A 25,493-nucleotide genomic window follows, 5' to 3' on the forward strand; every position below is an offset into this window, starting at 1 on the left:
GGTCAGCTTCTGACATCCCACCCACCAGAGAAGCTCTGATCGCACCGCTGGAGCAGAACCTCTTCCTACGCATCGAGTCGCTGAAGTCTTACTGAGTATTATTAAGACATAATAATGACTTGCTAATAGGAAAACAAAATCAATCCAAGGAAATTTCAAATCCAATGCAGCCAAAAATAGATTTTAAGTCTCTACATCTGAATTATCACGCCAATAATCCACCCCCCACCCACCCCCCCAAAAACCAATAACCTTCAAGGTCAACACCTAGGTGTACAACATTTCCCCAGAACACCTGGAGAAGGGATCTGTAGACTGAACAGCACAATGGCTGGAAGATCTGGTGAGCGACAGAAGCGGAGATGGCACCCACCCTTCCAACGCAAACCCTCTCCTCCTCGCAGCTCCTCTCAGTAACCAGACATGTTTTCCCTGAAACAATCATAGTCGATTGCCCACGCTAAGTGCTCAATAAATGTGCAGGATTTAATTGCAATTACGATTGAATGAATGAAATAAGTTTGCTACATGAATGATTAGTAAACACAATAAAGCCTTCCCGTTGCTAATAGACTTGAGTTATGTAAACAGCCATAGTGGCAAGGCAGAGACTCTCAATCAGGAGGACTTGGGGTCAAATCGAGCTTCTTAAGACTCCTCCATTTCTGTATCCAGCACAGAGATGAATGGGGTATTCTCCCAACTGCATAAACTCCTTCCTCTCCGTCCCCACCCTACCCCACCCCACACCATACACACACATACACACACACACACACACACACACACACACACACACACACAGAGTAGGTGCTTTATAATTGTCATTTTTCTGTAATACTCTCACAACCCTGGAATTTCCAACCTTCCCTCTTCCCACCCAATCAGCCACTTCCACCCAACATACACACACACACACACACACACACACACACACACATACACACACACACACATTAGGAGTTTTAGGACTGTTATCTTTCTGTAATAGTCTTGAAACTCTGGAATTTCCAACCCTCCCTCTCCCCCCGATCAGTCACTCCCACCCATGGTGAGGGTCCCATTTCCAGGACGCGCTCCACTCCTTACCTGGCACCCCCACACTTCTCTGCTCTGCTGCTTCTGTGTGTTCTGTCTTGCTGACATGACTTACATCACCTGCCCCATGGTGACCAGCCCAGTGTAGTCCCAGGGGTGGACTCTGCCCCTCCCCCCTCCCAGCAGCCTCAGCCTCACCCACAGCAGCTTCCCAGATTGCAGTTGGAGCCTCAGAGAAGCATGGATGGAATGAGGTTGACTGGAGCCTAGGCCAGGGATGTCCCACTCTCAGCTCTATCCCAGGGGCCCACAGCCCTGACTGGCTCAACATGGCACCGCCTGAGCATGCTTCACCTCCTGTGCAGACATTCGTTTCACAGACACCTTGGTCTGTGAACAAACAAAACTCAAAGAATCTCAAGAAGCTGGAATGAGCCAGGTGGGCGCTGGTGGCTCACACCTGGAATCCTAGCACTCAGAAGGCTGAGGTATGAATATTGTGCTTCAAAACCAGCCTGGGCAGACAAATCTGAGAGACTCTACTCTCCAAGTAACCAGCAAAAAGGCCAAGTGGAGGTATGGCTCAAGTGGTAGAGCACCAGTCTTGAGTGGAAAAGGCCAAATGAGAGAGTGAGACCCTGAGTTCCAGTTCCAGTACCAGGATGCATATAAATGAAAGAAGTTGGCATATTGGAAGGATTTCCCATGGCCATTATATAGAGCTTGCCGGAGCCAGCCTCTCAGAGATGTCAGTGGGTCCCAGAGTGCACACCAGACCGGATGCCATTTATCTAACGCTGCCCTGCAGCTTGGCATCCAGGTGGTGCCCGCTGCCAGAGGGCGCTTCTAGTATCTTCTTTCTCTGCCTCCCTGAGTGGGAGATCAGGTCCATCCTGGGACCAACCATCATCTTCACCTCTACCCCTCCTTCTTTTAGTAGATGTTTGCTATGAACCACACTGGTCCCGCTGTAGACTGAGGCAAGAGGACAAAACAGTAAGATAATGTGGACATCCTTTACGGCTGAGAATTGGTTAATATTAGTGCCCACTTCGATTGTGCGGTCTGTGAAGGTGAACAGAAGGTCTGCTTGGGCTCATCCATGTACCTGAACACAGTAGGCGCGCAGCAAACATTTGTAGATGCATCAATGAAAATGATATGGTCAGCTAGATTGGTGGTTCATGCCTGTCATCTTAGCTACTCAGGAAGCTGAGATCTGAGGATCAAGGCTCAAAGCCATCCTGGGTGGGCAAAGTCCATGAGGCCCTTATCTCCAATCAAATACCAAAACCAAGCCAGAAGTGGAGCTGTGGCTCAGTGGGTAGAGTGCTAGCCTTGAGAAGAAAAAAAAAAAAGCTCAAGGGCAGCACTCAGGCCCCGAGTTAAAGCTCCAGAATTGGCACCAAAAATAAAATAAAATAAAATAAGGTCTGCAGCCAGAAGTCACAGAAGACAGAGACACCGCAGACAGGGAACAAAGTGTCTGCCTGCCATGCGACCCTGTGTCCTTCACTCTCCAGAACAAAAGTCAGCACTTACATCAGCCAGTGCATTCGAGGGGACAAGCCATTGCCTCTTCCTCCCCGTGTCTCCCCTGTGCCCTGCTGAGCACTTTGCAGGGTTTGCAGAACACGGGGCCACTAGGTCCTTTCTTATAAGAAAGGCATTTCCCCTTATCTGCACCCCACTGTGCCCTCAAACAATTCCAGTTGCTCTCCTGTCCGCATCTGTAGCCAAACTCTTAAGAGAGTCTGCTGCCTCTCTAACCCAGCTGTCACCCTTTGGAGCACCATTCTTCCATCTGCAAAGATGAGAAACTAGTCTCAGGTAGGGAGATGTCCTTTATGAAATGGGAAAACACTTCGAGACCACAATGGCCATAAACAAGTGTCCCCCACTCACAAAACCAGGCAGCTGAGGGTGGTGACCAGGACAGCACTTTACTTCCGCATTTCTGTCCTGTCCTTAGTCTAGAAATGCCCCTTCCTCTGTCCTTTCCCTTCCTTCCTCCCTCACCTCTTCTCTTCCCTCTCCCTCCTGTCTCCTTTTCCCTTTCTCCCTTCTCCTCTTCTCTGCTTCTCTCTCCCTTCCTTTTCCTTTCCCTCTTCTCTTCCCTGCCCTCTCTTCCCTTCTCCGCTCTGCTCCCCTCTCCCTTGTCTCTTCTCTCTGTCTTCTTCCTCTTTCTTCCTCCTCCCCTTCCTCTCTTCCTCTCTTTTTTCACCTCCTCCCCCTCCTCTCCTCTTTTTCTTCCCCTACCTTTCCATTTTTCTTCTAGGCTAGACTCTACCACTTGAGCCACACCTGTTTTTTGCTTTTTGCTGGTTAATTGGGAGTAAGAATTTTCGTGGACTTTGAACCACAATCCTTAGATCTTGGCCTCCTGAGTAGCAAAGCTTACAGGTGTGAGCCATCAGCACCTGGTTCACTCATGATTTTTAAAGGAAAAACTGGGGTGATAACACTGCCTGCTTTTGTAAAATTGTTAAACATAGCAATACATCATAAATCTCTTTCTGTGTTATTAAATGTCCATGCTGTGCACCAGCAGCTCATGCCTGTAACCCCAACTACCCAGGAGGCTGAGATCTAAGGATCATGATTGATTTGAAGTCACTCTGGGCAGGAAAGTCTTGAGATCCCTATCTTCAGCCAACCACCAAAAATCCAGAAGAGTTGTGCCTCAAATGGTAGAGCATTAGCCTTGAGCACAAAGGCTCAAGGACAGTTCCTAGGCCTGAATTCGAGCTCCAGGAATGGCACACAACACACAGCGCAAATATTCTTTCTATGAGTAGGCAGGATGTATTCCTGGTAGCTGTCTGTTTCAAAGACCTACAAAAATAGCTTAAGTAGCATAGTTATTTTCCTCCAAGCTGGGTATGCAGAGTTCTGCCACAAGAGGACCCTATGCCACACTTTAATTTGATTTCTCTACCATCTCTAAGGTGCAGCATCTCCCCCCAACATAGTCCAAGAGTCTCCTCCCTCCACTGACAGACTCCCCCACACCCCCCCTCCCCCATGGAAAGGGGTAGCATAAGGAACACCCATCCTGAAGAACCATGCCCCTCCAGGACCGGAAGCTGCCTGTTGTGGCCTCTGTTGCTGCCCGCAGCTCTGGCCACACCCAGCTGTTAGGGAGGCTTAGAAGCCAATTTTATCTTGGCATTTCCATGTAGGATATATATACAAAGGGACTCCTACTGTGGAAGAAAACAAAATAGATACTGAAGACAGCTGTCAGCTTCTGCCACAATTGTGTTTTATTTTGGAAACGTACAAGGGACATGGATATATCCATTATTACGTTCACAAATTTTCAGTCAAGGAATGATCTGATCAAAGAAGAAGCATGTCTGAGACTCCTCAGAATCACACCACTTCCCACTGATACTGAAAACCTGAAATATCTGGATGAGCTCCATTGTCTTTAGGGTCTCCAAGAGCTACCCCACATGCACATAGGGAGAAGCAACAGTCATTGGACGGCCTACGGGCCATATCAGTCCCCAGACCTAATCGGAGGCTTCATGCAGCCTGCAGCAGTCCATACATCTTTTTATCTCTCTGACTGGATGCCCATGCTGGCACGCACCTCTTGGGCCCAAATCCATGGTTCTTGTACAAGTCTTCCAGAGGCCATGGTGTGATGCCCAGGGGCCCACGTGCACAACTGCTCAAGGCCATGATGATGAGATGTCCAGGGGCCCACACATGGGGCTGCCCAGGCCCATGGTGGTGAGATATCCAGCCACTGGACATCCCAGATGTACCTGGGACTGCTCAGGGCCATGGAGAAAGGTGCATATCCTCTATGGTGGGGGGGGGCCTTTGCCCTGATTGCCCAGCCAGGCTCCTTTACTGCTCTCTTAATCCCTAAGACACCCAGCTGATAGCCACAGCAAGGTAAATATTTTTCTCTTTGGCTTTCCTTCAATATCTTTTCTCTCCTCATTCTCTCTGTGTGTGTATGTATGTATGTGTGAGCATGTGTGTGTGTGTGTGTGTGTGTGTGTGTGTGTGTGTGTGTGTGTGTGTGTGCCAATCCTTGGGCTTGAACTCAGGGCCTTGGAGCTCTCTCTGAGCTTCTTTTGCTCAAGGCTAGTGCTCTATCACTTGAGCCACAGCTTCACTTCTGGCTTTTTGGTGGTTAATTGAAGATAAGAATCTAGGATTACAGGCTTGACCCACTGGCACCTGGCCATATCCCCACTCTTTGAACAGGTGTGCGGCCATGGATTGCTAGCTGGAGGGCATAACCCTGTCCATCCGTCATAGCACAGCATGGGCCAGGAAGGGGCCCAGGGATGGCAGGCAGGTGTCAGATGCTGGTACGAGGAGTGGGCAGCCCAAATGGCAGCCCCAAGCACCCAGTGCTTGAATCGAGAAGCTGTTTGGGGACAGGAGTCAGAAGCAGGAAACTCAAGGTCAAAAGACTCTAGGCTGGGGGTTAGACAAATGTGGAAAGCCAGGTGCAGGTGGCTCATGCATGTAACCCTAGCTACACAGGAGGCCAAGATCTGAAGACCACAATGCAAAACCAGCCCCAGGCAGGAAAGCCCTTGAGACTCTTATTTTCAATTAACCTGCACCCCCCCCCCAAAAAAAAGGATAGGGAAGCAGGCTTGAGGTCAGAGAGAAAGCCAATGTCAAAAGACTCAAGAATCAATGTCAAAAGTCAAAGGTCAAAGTAATCAAGCTCCACACTGACCTCTCCCAGGCAGGGTGCCACACTAGGTCTCCCCAGCACACCCCCAGCCTAAAGGGGCTGTGGCCAGCAGATGAGGTTCTGCCTATAGCGAGATTCTGTAATGTCTTTCTGGATCACTAGATAAACTCCATAGCATGTAAAGTCAGAGCAGCAACTAATATGTCAGAGGGAGGACAGGGGACATAGAGGAAGGCAATAATCCAGACGATCCTGTCCCTGGGAAGTGGAGGTAGTGTGGGGAAAGAGAGGGGTCCCTACACCCCCAGGATTTCCCAGGCCCAACGCCTTTCAAATGGGACTGAGGAAAAAGTACCCAAGGAATCCCCAAACCTCCAATCAGCCCCTTCCACTCCAGCCACTGCCAAGGACTGCCACCAGGTGGCGCCAAACTGCAAAGGGAGTAAACAGCTCGTTTTCCTCAACTGTGGAGGAGAGATGGGAGGCCAGCCGATCTTTAGTCCCTACCCCACTCTCTTGCCCGGCTCCTGGCTCCCTTCTAGGCTCCCAAACAGAGCAAGAACTCAGCAGATGTGCATGGGTCTTCCAGTTGGAGAATATGTGCAGGGAGGATGAGTGGGTGAACTGATGAATGGACAGGTGAATAGGGCTCGCTATATCTCCCAAGAAAGCGTGGCACTCCTTCTTCTGGTTAGTGTAAATGAGGCTAACGATACACCCTTCAAGAGCAGGCTTCAAAGTCTTTATTGCACAAAGACAGGTGCCAGGGCTCTCCTGTGTGCCAGAGGGTGGAGAACAAAGAGGTCATCAAGGTGTCTTCACACTGCATCCGGGTCCCTGGCGCCATTAGAAAGTCCTTTCTGTGTTCAGTTCTAAACCCTACCTTGCCTACTTTGTTTTTGCTGGTTCCTCAGGACCTCACTCTCTTGCTTGGCTATTTGGCTCATGGCTACTGCTCTACCACGTGAGCTACATCCCCCTTCCAGCTTTGTTTCACTATGGTATTTTTATTATCTTGAAGTCATTATACAAAGTGCTCACCATAATAACATCAGTTGATGAGTACAATGCATCTTGCTCAAGGTCGCGCCTTTCATCCTTCTCTAGCTTTCTGCTAGTTTTTTTAGAGACAAGAGTCTCTCAGCTTCATCTGCTTGGGCTGGCTTCAAACCAAGATCCTCAGATCTCTGCCTCCAGAGTAGCGAGGGCTAGAAGCAGGAGCCACTAGCGTCCCACTCCTTGCTGCATGTTTTGCTGGCACATGCTGCGGGTCGCTCTTCCTGCGGGCATGTCAGCTCCACGTACCCCAATGGCTATGACAGGGCCTGGTGTACATGATAACCCCCACTCCTTCCAACTGGTTTTTCCAGTTGCCAGGCAGGTTCTGGGTCTCTCCGCTGCTGCCAGCTGCGTAAATAAGGTGAGAGGACCATGGAGACTGCAAGGCCACAGTGGCGCTCAGCTCGGCAAAGCCCCCACCCTCCACTCACCGTGGACACTGGGGCTGGGCCTGAGCGCATGAAAATTTGGAGGGGCTCGAACAAACAGGGGATTTATAGGGCCCTTGATTTTGGCCAGGGCTTGGGGTGGTTTTTGAATCTCTCTCCCTAGGCCTAAGGGGCCCAGACAAGTCCCCGGGCCTGCCCTGGGCACCTTGGCGGTGAGTGGCTGTGGGATCTCAGGCTGGCTAGGAATCTGTCCTCAGTGTGCACTGCTGCCCACATCAGAGAAGAATTCCTGGCCGCTGCGTGTTCCCTGCAGACTAAGGAGCCTTCCATGGAGTGGAATGGAAGGACACTGGTGGCTTGGAGCTGCGGCACCTGCAGGCCAGAGCCTCGGAGGGCCACTTGGCTTTTCAGACCCCAAGCCTCACAGAAGGTGGGTTTGTCAGCCAAGCTTATGAATCTGTGGAGGGTCAGAGCTAGGGCGAGGACCAGGCTTCCTGCCCCGTCCCCCTTCAACCCCCTCCTCGCCCAATCACCTAAGGAAACACTGAGGCAGGCTGAATCCACTGCAGGCCCCAAAGTTGTGCCCTTGATGGGAGACAGAATGTCCCAGATAGGACATGTGACTGCAGGGAAGGGACAGCCAAGCCAGGGGAGGGGTGGAGCCCACTCCTACTCTATCAGGACCCAAGAGAGCCTGCGCACAGGACCTGCTCACCCCTGCAGCACCATCCTGTCCCCCGATCCTGGCCCATGGAAAAATTCCCACCCAACCTTCTAGATCAGCCAATCATATTGCTGTGTACAGTGTTGGCTTAGCAAGCACAGGCCCTCAGATCACACCCAATACCATCACCACAACTTGTACCTACATAATATGTTCATATTCACATGACTGCATAATGATATAATTGTCACTATATCAACATGTCCATTTATGTAGTCATTAATATTTCAATGACCATATTAACAAATATAGTAATAAAATTAATATAATTATTATAATGAACATAATTCATATAAAATTAGCAATTTATATATAAATATGTATTCTATAAAATACAGAGATTTTTTTAATCTATATTCGATATATGAGTATATATAAACACATGTGATATAGTTAGTAGATTAACTATTCAATAACTAATATATTAATAACTAATATATTAATAAATATGCAATATGAATTATATACTTATAAGACTTAATACATTAATCACATAATTAATACATTAATCACATAATTAATCACATTAAAATATAGCTATATAATATATAGTATATAGTATATATTTACATATATATGTAAAAATTTATGTAGTACATTATATATACTATATATACTTACATATTATATATAACATATAGTATACATCATATATTATACGTTTTATTATATATAATATATATTGTATATAAGCTTATAGTATATATATTTATATAAATCTTTATATATACCATATATAATATAGCATATTTTCATATGCTATATATATGAATAATAAAAGTAATATTCTAATATCGATGCACACATACAGAACTAGTCTTCTGAGTATGATTTCCCACTGAAACAGGAGCCCAGTTGGTGAAGGTTCTATAAACATGGAGTGACTTTAGAAGAAAGGGCGGAGGGTGGAAGGGACACAGTCCCTAGAGAAATGGCTGACTTCAGCACGGGCAGGTAAGCACACCCAGAGCCAGGGCCAGCCATAGTGATGGGTCCAAAGCCTGCAAGAGCCAGCTCACCACAGCCCCAGCCAAAGTTGGGTAATATCTGAACCTCAAAATAAAGGATGATACTAATGGATGATAATCCACCAAATACAACAGCATTTTCCAAGCCCCCTCTGCTATAAATAAATAAACAATAGCGCTGGCTCTTGCTTTTCCCGTGAATGCCAATAATACACCGAGAAGGAAAGATGAAGCCAGAAGACCCTTTGGCAGCTATTGTGGCCATAATGGATTCAGGCAAAAAAGAAGAAAAAATAAAACTTATCAATGAAGGTTAAAAGAGCAAGCAGAAGTCAGAGCCAGAACGAGATGTGTGTGTCATCTCAAATGATTTCCCTAAAAGTCACTAAGTCAGAGGAACACAAGCAGCTGCTGGTGATGGAGTCTGAAGGATAGAGGAGTCTGAAGGACCTGGGGGTGAATGTGGGCTCAGCAGGGCCACAATGGATGGAGATCCCCTGAGGCACCTAGGAAGGACAAAACCAAGGTGGCCAACACACTCAAACCCAACTGCAAGGATATACTAGCCAGCCCCAAACAGAGGTGCTCTGAACACTGCAAACTGAAGGCCCGAAGGCAAAGATGGACCACTGGCCATGGGCCCAGAGCCCAGGCAGTGTGCCGTTCTGCACCAATGGCAAAGGATGGAACTGGTGCTGCTGACACTGGGGTGCAGCAGTGTCTCCAGTGAACTGTGTCAGTGTGAAGTGTTGGAACTTGGTAACAGCCATAGCTAAGAGGTCGTCCTTGTGTCTAAGAAAACCATGCTGAAATATGCACCAACAAAAGGGGGTGGTGTCTACAACGTATTTCCCAAGATTCAGGGGGAAAAGTGTGTGTGTGTGTATGTGTGTGTGTGTGCGTATGTGTGTGTGTGTGTGTGTGTAGACAGAGAGAAAAAGAGGAAAGGGGGAGGGTAAAAGAAAAAACAAGAAGGAAGAAGAAAAAGAGAAAGAGAAAGGGAGAATTGGAGGGCACAGGAGGAGGAAGGAAAGAGCAGAGAGGGCAGGGGGGGAGGAGGGCACAAAAGTACCTAATTAGTCCATTTTGATCAAGGACACCTCTCTGCAATTCTCATAATGTTGCTTAAGTTTAAGGTTCTTTGAAAATGAAGATGACTTTTTAAAAAAAGGGAGGGGGGGCCGCTGGGAATGTGGCTTAGTGGTAGAATGCTTGCCTAGCGTGCATAAAGCCCTGGTTCGATTCCTCAGTACCACATAAACAACAACAAAAAAAAGCTGGAAGTGGAGCTGTGGCTCAAGTGGGAGAGTGCTAGGCTTGAGCCAAAGCAGCTCAGGGACAGTGCTCAAGCCCTGAGTTCAAGCCCCAAGACTTGGGGGAGGGGGCAGTGGCCCTAGAACTGGAACACAGAGCCTGGGTGCTGTCCCTGAGCTTTTTCAATCAAGGTTATCACTCTACCATTTGAGCCACAGATCCACTTTCAGATTTTGGTGTTTAATTGGAGATAAGAGTCTCATGGACTTTCCTCCCGGGACTGGCTTCCATGTAGGATCCTCAGATCTCAGCCTCCTGAGTAGCTAGGATTACAGACATGAGCCACCAGAACCCAGCTTGAAGATAACATTTTTAAATGAGCAGCATTTATATGTACTGGCCCTGATACTTGTTTTGGGCACACCAAGAAGAGTGATAAAAGGTGAGGAGAGACAAGGCCTCTCTTACCTGTGGAGGTATCTGTCCAGCCTGATTGCTCTACCCTGAGGGGAGAGCCAGGTAGGCCAGGCTTTGGCCTGTGGGTAGGAGAAGGCACTGCCCAGGACCACTGTCTGACACTATGGTGTGAACCACACTGCTCTCCCCACCCCAACCCACTCTGGCTGGTGTTTGAGTGACATCAAACACCAGCCAATCATCGGTGGTCAGAGGTGGGTCACTATGCAAGAGAATACTCCTTCTGTATAGAAATTTCAGCATTTTTCCTGCCAGGAAAAGGCTGGAAACTGGTGTTGAGAGAATTTGATCTAGGTGTATATATTATATGATTGTGGCTCATCAGCAAACCATATTCAAACAGTAAAATCTGAGAAATATTCATAGGAAAAAGTCTGAGAGGCAATATGCATGGTAGGTAACGGCAGCCCTCCAGGCATCTTTACCCGTTCTTCAGACCTTCCACAATTTCCCTGGGTTTTATCCTCACTGCCTAGGGGATACAATCCATGCTGAGCCTCCTATGCTTACCCCCAACAGACTGCTGCCACATTCCACCAGGGGCTTTCTTGTTCGCGCTGTTCTCCTTTACAAAGCGCCTTCTCCTGGTAATGTGTGTGTCTCCCCAGACTAGCCCAGCCCGGGCAGAGTGCCCCTCACTGGGTCGACACTGGCCTACAGCAAGGGCCCACACAATGGAAGTGCCATGCAGTCACTATGTCCCTACAATCTTACAATCCTGTCACACCTGCCCCTTCTCTGTCTCAGTCTTTCTCTCATTTCTGTCGCTGTCTCTGTCTCTGTATCTCTTTCTCATTTCTCTGTCTCTGTCTCATGCTTGGCTTTTTCACTCAAGGCTGGTACCCCTTGAGCCACACCTCCATTTCTATCCTTTTTTGGGGGGGCTGGTAAATTGGAGTTGAGAGTCTCATGGATATGTATGCTTAAGCTAGCTTTGAACCTCAATCCTCAGATCTCAACCTCCTGAGTAGCTAGGCATACGCCGCTGGCAACGGCCCATACCATCTTTTGAAGGCCTGTTCAGAGCTGTTTCCTGCACACCCCGCCACAGAGGGGGGTAAGGGGGAGGAAGGGCTTCATTTGATTCACCCTGAGAGATGGATGAGTCATATGTATCATTGACACCAACAAACACAAATGAAAGAAGAGTGGGGACAAGAGGGGAGCAAGCAAAGGACTCAGGCTTGCTAAACCCAGACAACCTGCTTTTTTGCCACTCTTAGGCCCATTTTCAAAAACTCTTGCCACATCACCATGAGGAACTGGCCCCAGAGCTCAAACAGACACCGGTCCTGGCTCTTTTCCCTCAGGCCAAGACCCTTCCCTCAGCCCAGCCTGGAGGCCGGGGAAAGTGAGGCTCGTGCACTGCAGACGCCACAGGGGTAGAGAGCAGGTGGACCCTCACTGCCGGAGGCCAAGATACCCACATCAACCTTTTTGCTAATACTGGTTTTAATTACTTGGTCAAGGAGTAGCTCAATATCTGTATTGTATACTTACAAATTTGCCTTTTTATAATTAATAAGTCATTTGTGGCGGTTACATTGAGACTATATAAATATGCTCCAGACTTAACATCCATTAGTGGTTCTTCCATTTTTACTATGATAGATGCCAAATGGTTTTATTTTTCCCAAACTCCATCATTCTTTCGACATTTATTAGTTGGCATTCTATAGTAGCAAAGAATTTTTCCTTCTCCTTTGTCTATTTATTACCCATCTACCCACTGGAGAGCCACAAAGATTTTTGTTTTATTTAATAATTATAATCCAAGCCAGGTGCCAGTGGCTCACACCTGTAGTCCTAGTTACTCAGGAGGCTGAGATCTGAGGATCACAGTTCAAAGCCAGCCAAGGCAGGAGCATCTGTGAGTCTTATCTCCAACTAACCACCAGAAAACTGGAAGAAGTGGTGCTGTGGCTCAAAGGTAGAGCACTTGCCTTGAGCTGACCAGCTCAGTGCAGGCCCAGAGTTCAAGACCCACAACCGACCAAAAAAATTATAATCCATTACTGCCATTTTTATTTGGATGTCTAGAGTGTCCCAAATTTGGTCAATGAATGACATTTCAAGTTTATACTTGTATTTAGTATGATGTAGCTCTGATAATCTGTTGATGTTACTTTCTATCCCTCCCTCCTTCCTTCTTTCTTTCCCTCACTTCTTTCTTCCCTTCTTTCTACCTCGGGGTATAATTTTTGTGTGCATGCTGGTACTGGGACTTGAACTCAGTTACTCATACTTTTTCTTGACTTGTTTGCTGTACTACTTAAACCATAGCTTCACAGCTTTTTGCTGATTAATTGGAGATGAGTCTCTTGGACTTTTATGCTGGCTTTGAACTATGATCCTCAGATTTCAGCCTCCAGAGTAGCTTAGGAAAACAGCCACTAACCCCTGGTTGGATTTTAAAATATTTTGACTGATTTAATTATGATCCTCTAATTCACATACTCATGGTGTAATAACCATATCAGGGTTATTAATCTATCGTCTTAAATATTGATCATCTTTTGTTGGTGAGAACATTCAAAATTGCCTATTCTGCTGGGCAGTGGTGACTCACACACCTATAACCCTTGTATTCAGGAGGCTGAGATCTGAGGATCATGATTTAAAGCCAGCCTGGGCAGGAAAGTCTGTGAAACTCGTATCTCCAATTAACCAGCATAAACCCAGAAGTGAAGCTCTGGCTCAAGAGGCAGACACCAGCCTTTAGTGAAAAAACTAAGAGACAGTGTACAGGTCCTGAGTTTAAGTACTAGCACCAAAAAATGGCCTATTCTGTTTTGAAATATATGCAATCCACTGTTGTTAACTATATTCACCTAACTATGCAATAGAACAGAGCTATTTCATGTCCTACTGTGACATCATATTGATGACTTTAATATGTCAATGTATTGACATCGTGTACATTGATCGACTTCTCTTCATTTTCTTTCCTCCTACCCCCCACAACTTCTGTTAAGCATTCTACCCTCAAACCCTATGAGATGCGAACAACTTTCTTTCTGCTTCTAGATTATTTCACTTAATGTAATGATCCCCAGTTCCATCCATATTGTCACATAGGACAGAGTTTCTTTCTTTTTTATGGCTGAATAATATTCCATTGTACAGATCACATTTTCTTTACCCATTATCCACTCATACACAGTCTTGGATTCTGTGGATAATACTGCAGTAAACATGAATATGGCTTTAGCATAATAATTTTATTTCATTTGGATATAGACTTGGTAGTGAAATAGCTAGACTATACAATATGAAGGAAGAGCCATACTGTATTTTATAACTGTGTTAGTTTATATAACTAACTTTAATGTATAATTGTATGTGTTCCTTATTCTCTGTCTCACCAGCATTCATTGCTTTTTTAAAATGTTAAACATTCTGAAACATCTCACTGTGGCTTTTTTTCCATTTTATTTTACTTTTATTTTGTGCCCATCCTGGGTCTTGAACTCATAACCTAGGTGCTGTCCTTGAGCTTTTTTGCTCGTGGGGCACCCTACCACTTGAGCCATAGCACTACTTCCAGCTTTTTGGTGGTTAGTTGCAGATAAGCATCTCACGAACGCTCCTGCCAGGATGGCTTTGAACCACAATTCTCAGATCTCAGCCTTCGGAGTAGCTGATTATAGGCATGAGCAACCAGCACCTGGTTTAAAAAAATATATATCTTTTAAGTACTTGTACAAATGGGGTTCAAGTAACTTGTCAGTTTACTGTGGTTTTGATTTGTATTTCCTTGAAGATTGATGTTGAATAGTTCTTCATATATTTATTGGCCATTTATATGTATTCTTTTGAGAAATGTCTATTCAGGTCTTTGACCTACTTTTTGGATTAGAGTATTTGCTTTTTGCTGTTGAACTGTGTGAGTTCTGTCTCTATTCTGGAGAGCAATCCGCAAATGTTTTTTTCTGAGTCACACTGTTGTTTCCCTTGCTCTGCAACACTTCCCAGTTTGATGAAATCCTATTGAATAATTTCTCTATTTCATGCTTGCTCTGTGTGTGTGTGTGTGTGTGTGTGTGTGTGTGTGTGTGTGTGTGTGTGTGTGTGTGCTGGCCCTGAGTTCAAACCCCTGAGCTTGGTTTTGTGTGTGTGTGTGTGTGTGTGTGTTTTTCTCAAGACTAGTGCTCTACCACTTGAACCACAGCTTCACTGCTGGGTCTTTCTGGGTAGTTAGAGAAAAGTGTTTCATGGACTTTCTGCTCGGGCTGACCTTGAACTGCAATCCTTAGATTTCAGCCTCCCAAGTAGTTAGGACTACCGGTGTGACCCATCAGTGCTTGGCTATTTTGTGCTTCTATTGCCTGTATTTTTAGAGTTTTATCAAGAAAAAAAAATCCTTCTCCAGACCATTATCCTAAAACATTTTGTTCTGTTTTCTTCTAATACTTTTGTGGTTTCTAGTCTTGCATTTAGGTCTTGAGTCCACTGTCTATTGGTTTTGTGCATTGTATGATAGGGGCTTTGGTTTCATGCTTCTATATGCAGATATTAATTTTCCCAGACCCAAATACTAAAGAAAACCTTTGGTTGGGTGCCAATGGCTAATATTTGTAATCTCAGCTAGTCAGGAGGCTGCGCTCTGCGGGAGCGAGGGAGTCAGGGGACGCGTGGCTGGGAGAAATAAAAGAATCCCTTAGAACAACAAGGGGCCTGAACTCTGGGCCTGGGCGCTGTCCCTCAGCTCTTCAGCTCAAGGCTAGCGCTCTACCACTTGAGCCACAGCACCACTTCTGGTTTTCTGGTGGTTAATTGGAGATGAGTCTCACGGAGTTTCCTGCCCAGGCTGCCTTTGAACCGCAATCCTCAGATCCTGAGTAGCTAGGATTACAGGTGTGAGCTACCAGAATCTGGCTTGTCTTCTTAGTTTTTGAGGGGATGCCACTAAGGTTTGAAAACAGGGCTTTGCACTTGCTTAGGCTATGCCTCCAGCTCCCTCCCATTTTTTGTTCTCTCCCTCCCTCCCTCCCCTCCCTTCCTTCCTCCCTTCTTTCCTTTTTTCTTCCTTCCTTAGGGCAGGAGAAGGGAGGGAGGAAGGTGTCTTGTTCCTTTTCTGTACTTGTAGATCCAGCTGGTTCCAGCTGAAGGTGTCTTGTTCATTTTCTGCATTTGTAGATAATTTTTCAGTGTTTGCTAACTTCTCTGGACTTCAGTAATCATCATTGAACACCAAGACTGCAGTTTGGGCACCCTTAAGATGTCCAGAGCATTTCAGGGGGCCGGCGGGCCAGGGTCCAGCCCAGCCTCTGGTGGATAGATTCCCTGTACTGCTTAACAGTGAAGCCAAAGGGAGTCTGAGAGAGGAGAGCCTCCCCTCAGGGCCTCCATGTTTATTCTGCCCCTGTAGAGGGAGGCTGGAGGGCCCTGCCCCAGCCCTGGAAGGAAAAAAAGACAGGGGAGGGACTACCTCTTAGTCTGGAGGAAAACAAAAAACAAACATTTCAAGAGCACTCATCCCCAGGGCTTTGCTCTCGCACTAATTTGGGTCCAATGACCCTCTAATCTGGCTTTGTTATAGACAAGAGAGCAGTGGTCCTCCAGACAAGGGCCTCACACAGCCACCTGTCACCCACCTAAGAACAACTGAAAACACACATTCCTGCCCTAATCCAGGCCTTGGGACTCAGAACTTTGACATGGGGCTTGTCATTGAAAAGATGTTTGTTTTTTTAATTTATGATGCTAGGAAACTAGCTATCTCTATGTAATTCACGAAGGTACTTATGAGTGTGCATTGACCTTGCTTCTTAAATAAGGAAACCCAAACATGGGCACTAAGTTTATCATATTTAAATGTCTAAGCCAGGCACTAGTGATTCATATTTGTAATCCTAGCTACTTGAAAGCTGAGATCTGAAGATCTCTGCCTGATAGAGCAGAGACTCTTCTCAGTTAACTACTAAAAAGTCAGAGTAGAGCTGTGGTTCAAATATTAGAGCACTAGTCTTGAGCAAAAAAAAGCTCAGGGACTATGCCCAAGTGCTGAGTTCAAGCCCCAAGAGTAGTGCTAATTTTTTTTTTCTAAACTCGAGTGATGTCACAATTTCATGGATGTTCTAATCTTTCCTTATTTATTTGGTAATGGGGCTTGAACTGTGGGCCTGGGCACTGTCCCTGAGCTCTTCAGTTCAAGGCAAATGCTCACTTGAGCCACAGGGCCACTTCGGGTTTTCTGGTGGTTGATTAGAGATGAGTCTTACGGACTTTCCTGCCCAGGCTGGTTTTGAACCTCAATCCTCAGATCTCAGCCTCCTGAATAGCTAGGATTATAGGCATGAGTCACTAGCTCATCTTCCCATATTTCTTACATAAGTTTTTAAAAGGCCGTTAAGCAAAATTAAAAACCTGTAACATGCCTAGAGCTCAATAGGAAGTGTGTAAGACCTTTATGAACAATGTTATTAAAATTTTACCTGACTATAATGGACTTAAATAAAATGAGGCCTATCATCATACTAATGGGGACAATTTAATTATAAACAAGTCTATTATATTCAAATTAATGGATAAACTAATGCAACCCTGATCAAAAGAACCACACCATTTTAGTAGAACTTCATAAGCTGCTTCAATTTGTTTGGAACAAAAATATACAAGAATAAGACACAGAAGAGGGGAAGAGAAGGTCAGGGACTACACCACAAACAACAACACACAATGCAAAACCAAACGGCAAACATGCAGTGTCTGAAAAACAGACGCTCGGTCCTATGGCAATCATCCAGCACAGCATAGGGCGAGGTAAAACTTGGATTTCAAGTTGGCAGGGGAAAAAATGGTCTACTGACCAAGAGTGAGAGCATTTCTATCTGGGGGCAGCAAGCCCCAAAAGGAAATACCCCTAAAAAATTAGGCAAGTATGTATATAGAGAAATGTTTGGTTTTGTAAGTAAGAAAATTCAAGTTAAAACAAGACTATTTTTTTCACCAGGTTGGTCTGAAAGAACCAATGAAGTCCAACAGTACCTGCTGTTGGTCAGTGTGGACAAATGAGTCCCTTAATGGGTTGTGAATTGGAGGAAACAATTTTACTGCCCCCATGAAACCTAGCAATCGGGTGAAAGAAGGAATGCATAAAATGTTAAAGTCAGAAGATGGCATCGTCCTATTTATGTGAATTATATATAAAAAACAAACTCGCAGTTAGAATCATCTCCAAGAGCAAATGGTTTTAGCAAGTCATTAACTTAGTTCCCTTTTAGTAAGAATCAATGGCAGGTGGGTCAAGACTGGCAAGGCAGCCTTCCCCATCCTCAATTTGCGATTTCTAGAACAACCCAGGGCCCACTGAGGCTCCACTGGCATCTGAGACAGCAAGAACAAGGGGAGAAGCATGAAGGGGAGTGTATAGCCCAAGTTCTTGTTTAAAGCCCAGTCTGGAAGTTGTACTAACATCTCATTGACCAAAATTGTGTCATATGGACACCACTAACTGCCACAGAGGGTGGGAAGTAGTTAGCTGAGCAGCTATGAGTCCAAGTAAAATTCAGGGATTCTACCAAAAGAAAGGATAACAAAATGGATTATGACAGTTAGGCATCAGTGGCTCACACTAGTAATTCTAGTTACTCAGGAGGCTGAGATCTGAGGATTGACATTTGAGGCCAGCCCAGGCAGGACAATCCATGAGGTTCTAATCCCAATAATCTACCACAAAGCTGGATGTGGCACAGTGGCTCAACTGGTAGAGAACTAGCCTTGAGCAAAACAAACACATGGACTGAGCCCAGCCTGTGAGTTCAAGCACCAGGACCTGGGGGGAGGGGGGAGGAAGAGGAGAGAGAAAGAGAGATGGGGGGGCAAATGGATTATGGTAATAACCTGTGTTGTATGCTGTGTAAACACCAAGGAAACAGGCTAGAAGAACATGTGCCACACTGAACCCCAGCTCTGGAACAAGAGCAAGGGCTGGTGGGGGAAATAAAGAGTTAAGAGCATTACTAGAAAAAATTTTAAGTGATAGTATACTAACATAGTAATTAAAAAACTTGACAACATTTTAAAACTAATTTTAATGATATAACATTAAATTATTAAATACAGTGGATCTATTTACACTGAAACGAAGTATTGAATGTTAAATTAAATTAAATGTTGTCTCTGTGGACAAGGTACTATATATTATAAAACCCTTTTATTTAGAGATCTACATTCTCCGATCTCCACTCTGAGACACACCTGCCCAGGGTCATGGCAGGCCAGTGACATCATAACTTACACTGTAGGTACATGACCCAAGGGATGCACACTGGTGAACCGTATCAGCACATCACCCTGAGAACAAGGGGAATGTGATGTTCTTGCACAAAAACAAAAATCAAGAGCTCCCCAGAAACAAACCAGTCATGACTTTTAACTTCCTTCCAAGCAAAGCCCACACATTTAGGACTTACCTGTTGAAAATCTCTATGATCTTGAGATGATGATGATGATGGAAAAGTAAAAAAATAATATCACCTCCCCCCCATATATATATATATATATATATATACTAAAAACAGAGGGAGGGAAGGGAAACCTACAATCCAGAAAATCCTGATGGGAACCATGACTGGGGCAGGATTGCTCTATGGAAGAGAAGAACCCTTGGCTGAAACTATTTAACAAAATCTAAGATCTGAGAAAGCCAAGCCTGTGTCTTCTCTGGTTTGGGTCATAGGAAAGAGCGAATGGTTGATCTGGACACAGATGAAAGGGTTAAGCACAAGCCAGTTGTCACAACTGGGCATAAAAGGGCAGGCAAGCACACCACAGAGAAGTGAGAGGTAAAAATCACAAGCCAGAGCGCACACGTGCAGGAAAAAGACCACCTGTGAAGCCTACAAGAAGATTCTAAGGAAAGCAAGACCCAAGAGATGAGACAATACAACAACTGAGAGAGGGAAACAAGAAAAAGGAGTTTGAGAAAAGTTAACAGGCTCAAGGTCACATCATGACAACAGCACAAATACATGAACTGACTAGTCTGGGAAGCAGAGAAACTAACACAGCTGGGCAGGGGCTCACCCAGGAGGGCCGCATTCCTAAGACAGTCAGCAGTGCCCTTGGCAAAGCGCCTCAGCAACCAGACAGCGCTCACCAGGCGACAGAAACAGGACTTCATGCTTCACTTCCTGTACCGAGGGCACATCTAGCTGTTGTGCATACTGCTTTTGAATGTGTGTGCACACAGGTGCATCCAAATGGGTGTGTGTGTGTGAGATTTTATTGCTTTTTGTCGGTCATGGGGCTTGAACTCGGCCTGGGCCCTGTCCCTCAGCTCTTCAGGTCAAGGCTAGCACTCTATCATTGGCCCTAACACCACGTCCGGCTATTTTTGCTTATGTGGAGCTGAGGAATCAAACCCAGGGCCTCATGCATGCAAGGCAAGCACTCTACCACTGAGCCACCTTCCCAACACTTGCCTGGGTATTTTTATACTAACACATTTTATTCTAAAACCAATTGTTTCTTGGGAAAAATACACTTCACATTAATAAACAAGTATAGTTAAGTACACTGAGGATGTTATAACTTGTCGCCAATGTACATCTTACAACTTATCAAGCTATTTTGCACTGTCCTAGGAAAAAAGTTTGCCAGCTGGGGGTGTCGTGTGCTTGTATGAATGTACAAGGTCCTAGGTTCCAGACCCAGCACCACAAACAAAACAAAACAATAAATAATCTGCCAATTTAAGAGGACATTAAAAAGATTGTTTAAAGGCAATTCATATGATTTGAGAGAGAATAAATCTTTTTGTATGCATTGCAAATGAAAATAAACATTTAGAAGTTAGGCATCAAAACATTACATTGCTGCTATGAGATACCAATAAACTAATTTAGTGGACAGGCCAGACTAAATCTAAGACATGTTTCTAGCACCAGTACAAAGGACTGTGATTTCTGTCCCAGACTTTGAAGTGAGCAGTAACGTGGTCCCTACAGCATCTTTTGTATAAAGGAAGCAATGTGTTCCAAGAGGTAACTTAGGTCCCTGATTTCAGAACATAATTACTAGAGCCAAGAAAAAAAGTCAACCTAATCTTAACTATCTTCTTCTTTAGTTAGCATTATTAAAACTTTTCATTTTGGGGGGAAGAGTTTCTTCTTCCTTCAAGTGGTCATTTTGAGGTAGAAGCCATGTAAAGTAAACATCAAGTGCTGAGAACGCCTGTCGTCCAATGTGTGATCACTCATCGTGGGATTGATGGCCAGAAACGCCATCTGAGAAGCAAACTACAAGCCGAGGGAGCAGTGTGCTCAGCAGTACTCCGGCTTCAGTTTCCAAATCCCTTCTCCACCAGAAGTTCTATGAAAAGTGCACAGATTTCTCAATAGCTCTCGGAAGACACAAGACTGTGAGGTGGACAGCTTGGATTCGAACTCTTGCAGTATCTCTTGAGTGCTAGCCTGGCCGTCCACATGAGCCTGAAAAGCAATGAAGTTCCTCATCTCTACCAGTAGGTCGTCGTGTTCTGTGGCAGTAGGCAGTGGGGCAGAAGTCTCTGGAAGGAGTCCACTGTCACTCTCTAAGCGCTCTGGCAGAATCAGGTGGTTTCTTGCTCTCATCCTGGCCAAGAGTAAGGAAGAAGCCAGGGCCCTGGAGGAAGACTCTGCCTCTTCTGCTTTGCCACTGAAGTGCTCCAAGGCACCATCTTTTCCTTCCTTCTTCAATGTGCTGTCCTAGAAAAGAAGATCACTGCATTGATAGACTGATTCGGTACCCCAAAGGGAGCAGGAGGTAATATAACCCACGTGCCCAGCAGGCAGGTCATGCACTGCAGATAGCTGAGTCCAGCCAAGCTGAACACATCCTAAACAAAGAAACAGAAAGGATGGCCAAACAGGCGTTCCCTGAAGCCTCCTTTGAGTGTGAGAACAGAGGGAGGCCAAGGGAGGGGTGCTCTCTGAGGCAAGTGGAAAGGACTCAAACTCTGACTACCAAAAGCACAGAAGACGGGAAATCAGAAAGCTTTGCCACACCTAAGTTTGTTTGGGTCAATTTGAAATTGGAGTTCAGGCCTGAGCTTTTTTAAGTTTTATCATAAACTCCTCCTTAATCAGAAAGAGAGAGTGCTGGACGGTGGGAAGGGACAGGGGTCCCAAAGAAGGGCTGGGAGCATGCAGGGAGCTGCGGATCAGGGAGAGACACTGGGCACTCTTCCCTGGCAGCTTGTCCATTATGGACAACATTCATGATTGTTCTCTGGACCTTCCTTCTAGAGGGTGGCTGTCTCTGGAACTGCCAGGTAGACTACGTTCACACTCGCACTCCTGTCCTTGTGCCAAGTTTCTAAGAACAAACAGAAACTCCTACAGATTTTGTGCTTTAGGAAGTTAACTAGGCCTTTAGAGTCAAATGAAGACACATTTAAGTCAGAGTTGACAAGAGAAATATGAGTTACCACTATGCCAGCAATAACCATTTTCTTTATATGAAAGATCTAATGTAAGCCAGGTGGTAGTAGCTCATGACTATAACCCTACCTACTTAGGAGGCTGAGCTCTGGGGATCATGGTTTGACTCCAGCCCAAGCAGGAAAGTCTGTGAGACTCTGATCTCTAACAACCAAAAAGCTGAAAGTGGAGCTGTGGCTCAAGTGGAGGAATGCTAGCCTTGAGCAAAGAAACTCAGGGATAGCACAGTGGCCAGGCCCTGAATTAAAGCCCCAGGAACAGTATGTATCCCCCTCCCCCCAACACACACCACGCCACACAAAGATCTAATGAAGTTTCCTGGCTACTCCACCAGAAAAGCCTCACACATGCAAAACACAATACCTGGCATTTTTGTGTTGGAGATGCTGAAGAAGGAGACTGCACAGTTAACTTAGAGTTCCTTTTCTGACCAAATCTGCTCCTAAGAAAAAGGATCACAATAGATACAATGCTGTGAATCAGAGACCAAAGTCCTCTTTGAACAATTAAACAGTTCCAACTTTGTGGCAAAGCTTTCAGAGCCTCAGGGCCACGGGTTTCTTCTCTATTGCCTTTGCTTGGTCCTCTCTGCTCTCCAGGAAGTAAGGGCCACCACCTCTTGAAGGAAGGCAGCCCACCCACTGCAGTCGCTGAGTCTCTGCTGACTGCTTCAAATGGCTGCTCCTCTTATTAAGTTTGGTCTCTCTCACTGTTTTTAATCACCTCTGACAAAATGGGTACCATTTCCCCTTGCCCCCCCGAAATACTGGGCTCTGGAAAATCGGGATGACAGTGAGGGAGAGGATAAAATAAGAACACTATTTCCTCTCCTCACCCCAGTCTGGCCCATTTGATGGCTCTCTGAGGGCTTTTTATTATGACTGACTTTAGGCTAGCTTGGCAAGCTGGGAGGGTTCCCTTACTTTATTCCTGCAGGTGCACCAGAAGTCCCCCTGTGGCCGGTCCAGGTAGGAACACCAGATGCAGCCCCCAGACACCGCTGACGTGAGAGCTTCAGGGCTTTCAGGGCCTCCTGGGCCACTCGGCTGGCTTCCGCCTCCACCAGCACATAGTCTGGGCTGGTCCCATCGACAATGGCATCGTGCTTCACCACGCTGTGCACGCCCACTGCCAAGAACAAGGAAACAGTGACTGTGATGCCTGGTTGTACCCTGGACACTGTTTTCATCTGGCACAGGCCAGTGTCGTGGGAGACAAATCAGGAACATTTTTAGCTGCCATTTTCAGATGGTTGTTATGACCTAGGACCTTCACAAATGCTGTATCCATTCACTGCTGCCCAATGAGGGAAAGCTATTAATTATTCCTGCTTTAAAATAATTTCAGGAAAGTACTTGCATTCCAATTTCAATATTTAACCTCTTCCCTGCTACCAGGAACAAAGGCAAAGCTCTCCTAAGAAACTCAGTGAAAGGGACTATATAAACCAGAATTACAGAATTTTCAAAAATTAATCACAAAAATGCTATATATAAGAATCACTGGGCTGGGAATGTGGCTTAGTGGTAGTGTGCATGCCCAGCACGCATGAAGCCCTGGGTTCAATTCCTCAGTGCCACATAAATAGAAAAAGCCAGAAGTGGTAGAGTGCTAGCCTTGAACACAAAGAAGCTCTGGGACAGTGCCAGGCCTTGAGTTCAAACCCCAGGACTGGCAAAAAAAAAAAAAAAAAAAAAAGCATCACTGAGGTATACTTTACACAGGAATCAGTGGAAATTCTACATCTTTTTATATTATATTATAGAAAGAAACAAAATTCCAGAACACCAAAATACATCCAAAAATGTAAGGAATAAAGGAAAAAGGATGTAGAGATGTAGAGAATGATGAATGTAGAGAATTAATGATGTAGAGAATCATGAATCCAATTTAAAAAGACTCTTAGCTTGCTGAAAAAAGACATAATAAATAACTCACTAAGCATAAGAAAGGAAAAGAAAAATAAATTTACAGAATTATAAATGTGAAGAATGGAACAATTATCTTAGAACGGAGCAAACTTTAAAAAATCATTATGAGTACTTTGTACACGTGTGAAAATTTGAAAACTAGAAAAAATTGATAATTATCTAGGAAATGATAAAAATTTGTAATAAAATCAATGATAAGCATAATACTAAGAAAACTAGAGACTGATATCATTTATGAACATCAATGAGGATATAAGTATGATAATAGCAAATACAATCAAACAGCAATGTAAGAAATCATACATTATAGCTTAGGTAAGAGTAATTCTAGGAATTCAAGGCTGGTTCAATACAAGGAAATCCATTATTTAATAACCCTTACTATATTGATTTCAACATCATCTGCAGATATTTCATAGATGCTGGGAATGTCTCTGACAAAACTCAACATCCAGATCTGATGAAAACACTCAGAATCTTGGGAATTGATCAGTATGAAATAAAATATACAATAAAACATATCTTCGCCTTACATCAGGCTAGTGGGCAAACACTAGAGGCTATTTTCACTAAGAAAAAGAAAGTTAAGGTGTCTATTATCTCCAAAACTATTGTTTTTTTGCAGAGGTAAGGACTCAACTCAGGGCCTTGCACTTGCCAGGGGCTCTTCCACTGAGCTAAATCTTCAAGTGCTCTTCCACTGAGCTAAGTCTCCAACCCCTCTAATACTATTTTGAGAGTTGTTTTGTTCTGTTCTGGTGCAAGGGATGAAACCCAGGATCTCATGCATGCTAAGTATGGTCTCTTCCTACTTTTGAGGCTTTTAATGGTCAAACAGCTAGAAAATCCCAGAGAATCAATGATAAAACTTAAAATAATTCAGAAAAGAATAAAGCATAAAATTTACATACAGAAACCTATAACTGGGCACACAAATGGAAGGAAAAAAGGCAAGCAAATCAAATTACTATAGTCAATGTACATTATGTAAAAGTTGAACTATTTACCTTCAAAAGTAGAGAGGGATGGGGAAAGATGAGAGAGAAGGATAGAGGGTTGACACTGATCAAGATGTATTATAAACCTGCCTTCTGGAAAAGAACCCCTTTGTACAATAATCATCATCACCACCATCACCATCACCATCATCATCATGAAACCTATAACGTTATTCACTAGCCAACTAAAGGATACAGTGGAAGGGAAAACTTCAAATGCAGTAACAAAAATATGAAACAGGAATAAATCAAAGACATGTCAACATTCCTGGGAAGGTAAGATATGCTTCCATACAAGTGGAAGGCCTTCATTGCCTTTGACTGGAGGAATTCACTCACCAGTCTCCTTGAGCTAATTTCTACACTTACTGCAATCTCAGTTTTCTTTTCTTGTACAAAGCTACACATAGATACTAAAATCTATATGGGAAAATGAACCTTCATGAACTTCTGGGAAATCCCTGGAAAGGCAGGGGGGCTTTGGTAGGAACAGACTCATCAGAGTTCATCACAAAGTCTATAAATAAGACAGTTATATAGGAAAACGGACTGTTTGG

At 44.9% G+C, this 25,493-nt stretch overlaps 1 protein-coding gene across 1 annotated transcript in view; it reads right to left on the reverse strand.

Annotated features, from left to right (window-relative positions):
- Positions 1-19,943: 19,943 nt before the first annotated feature.
- Positions 19,944-25,493, reverse strand: part of Ercc6 (excision repair cross-complementation group 6) — a 71,798-nt gene continuing 66,248 nt past the window's right edge. The window contains exons 19-21 of the mRNA XM_013033773.1: positions 22,931-23,135; positions 22,371-22,449; positions 19,944-21,272 (exon numbers count right to left, since the gene is read on the reverse strand). Of these exons, the coding sequence (XP_012889227.1) occupies positions 20,850-21,272; positions 22,371-22,449; positions 22,931-23,135 (707 nt within the window). The 3' untranslated portion in view covers positions 19,944-20,849. The remainder of the gene's footprint in view (positions 21,273-22,370; positions 22,450-22,930; positions 23,136-25,493) is intronic.

This window comes from Dipodomys ordii, unplaced genomic scaffold (genome assembly GCF_000151885.1).
Source record: "Dipodomys ordii isolate 6190 unplaced genomic scaffold, Dord_2.0 Scaffold176, whole genome shotgun sequence".
In the NCBI taxonomy this organism is placed as follows: Eukaryota; Metazoa; Chordata; class Mammalia; order Rodentia; family Heteromyidae; genus Dipodomys; species Dipodomys ordii.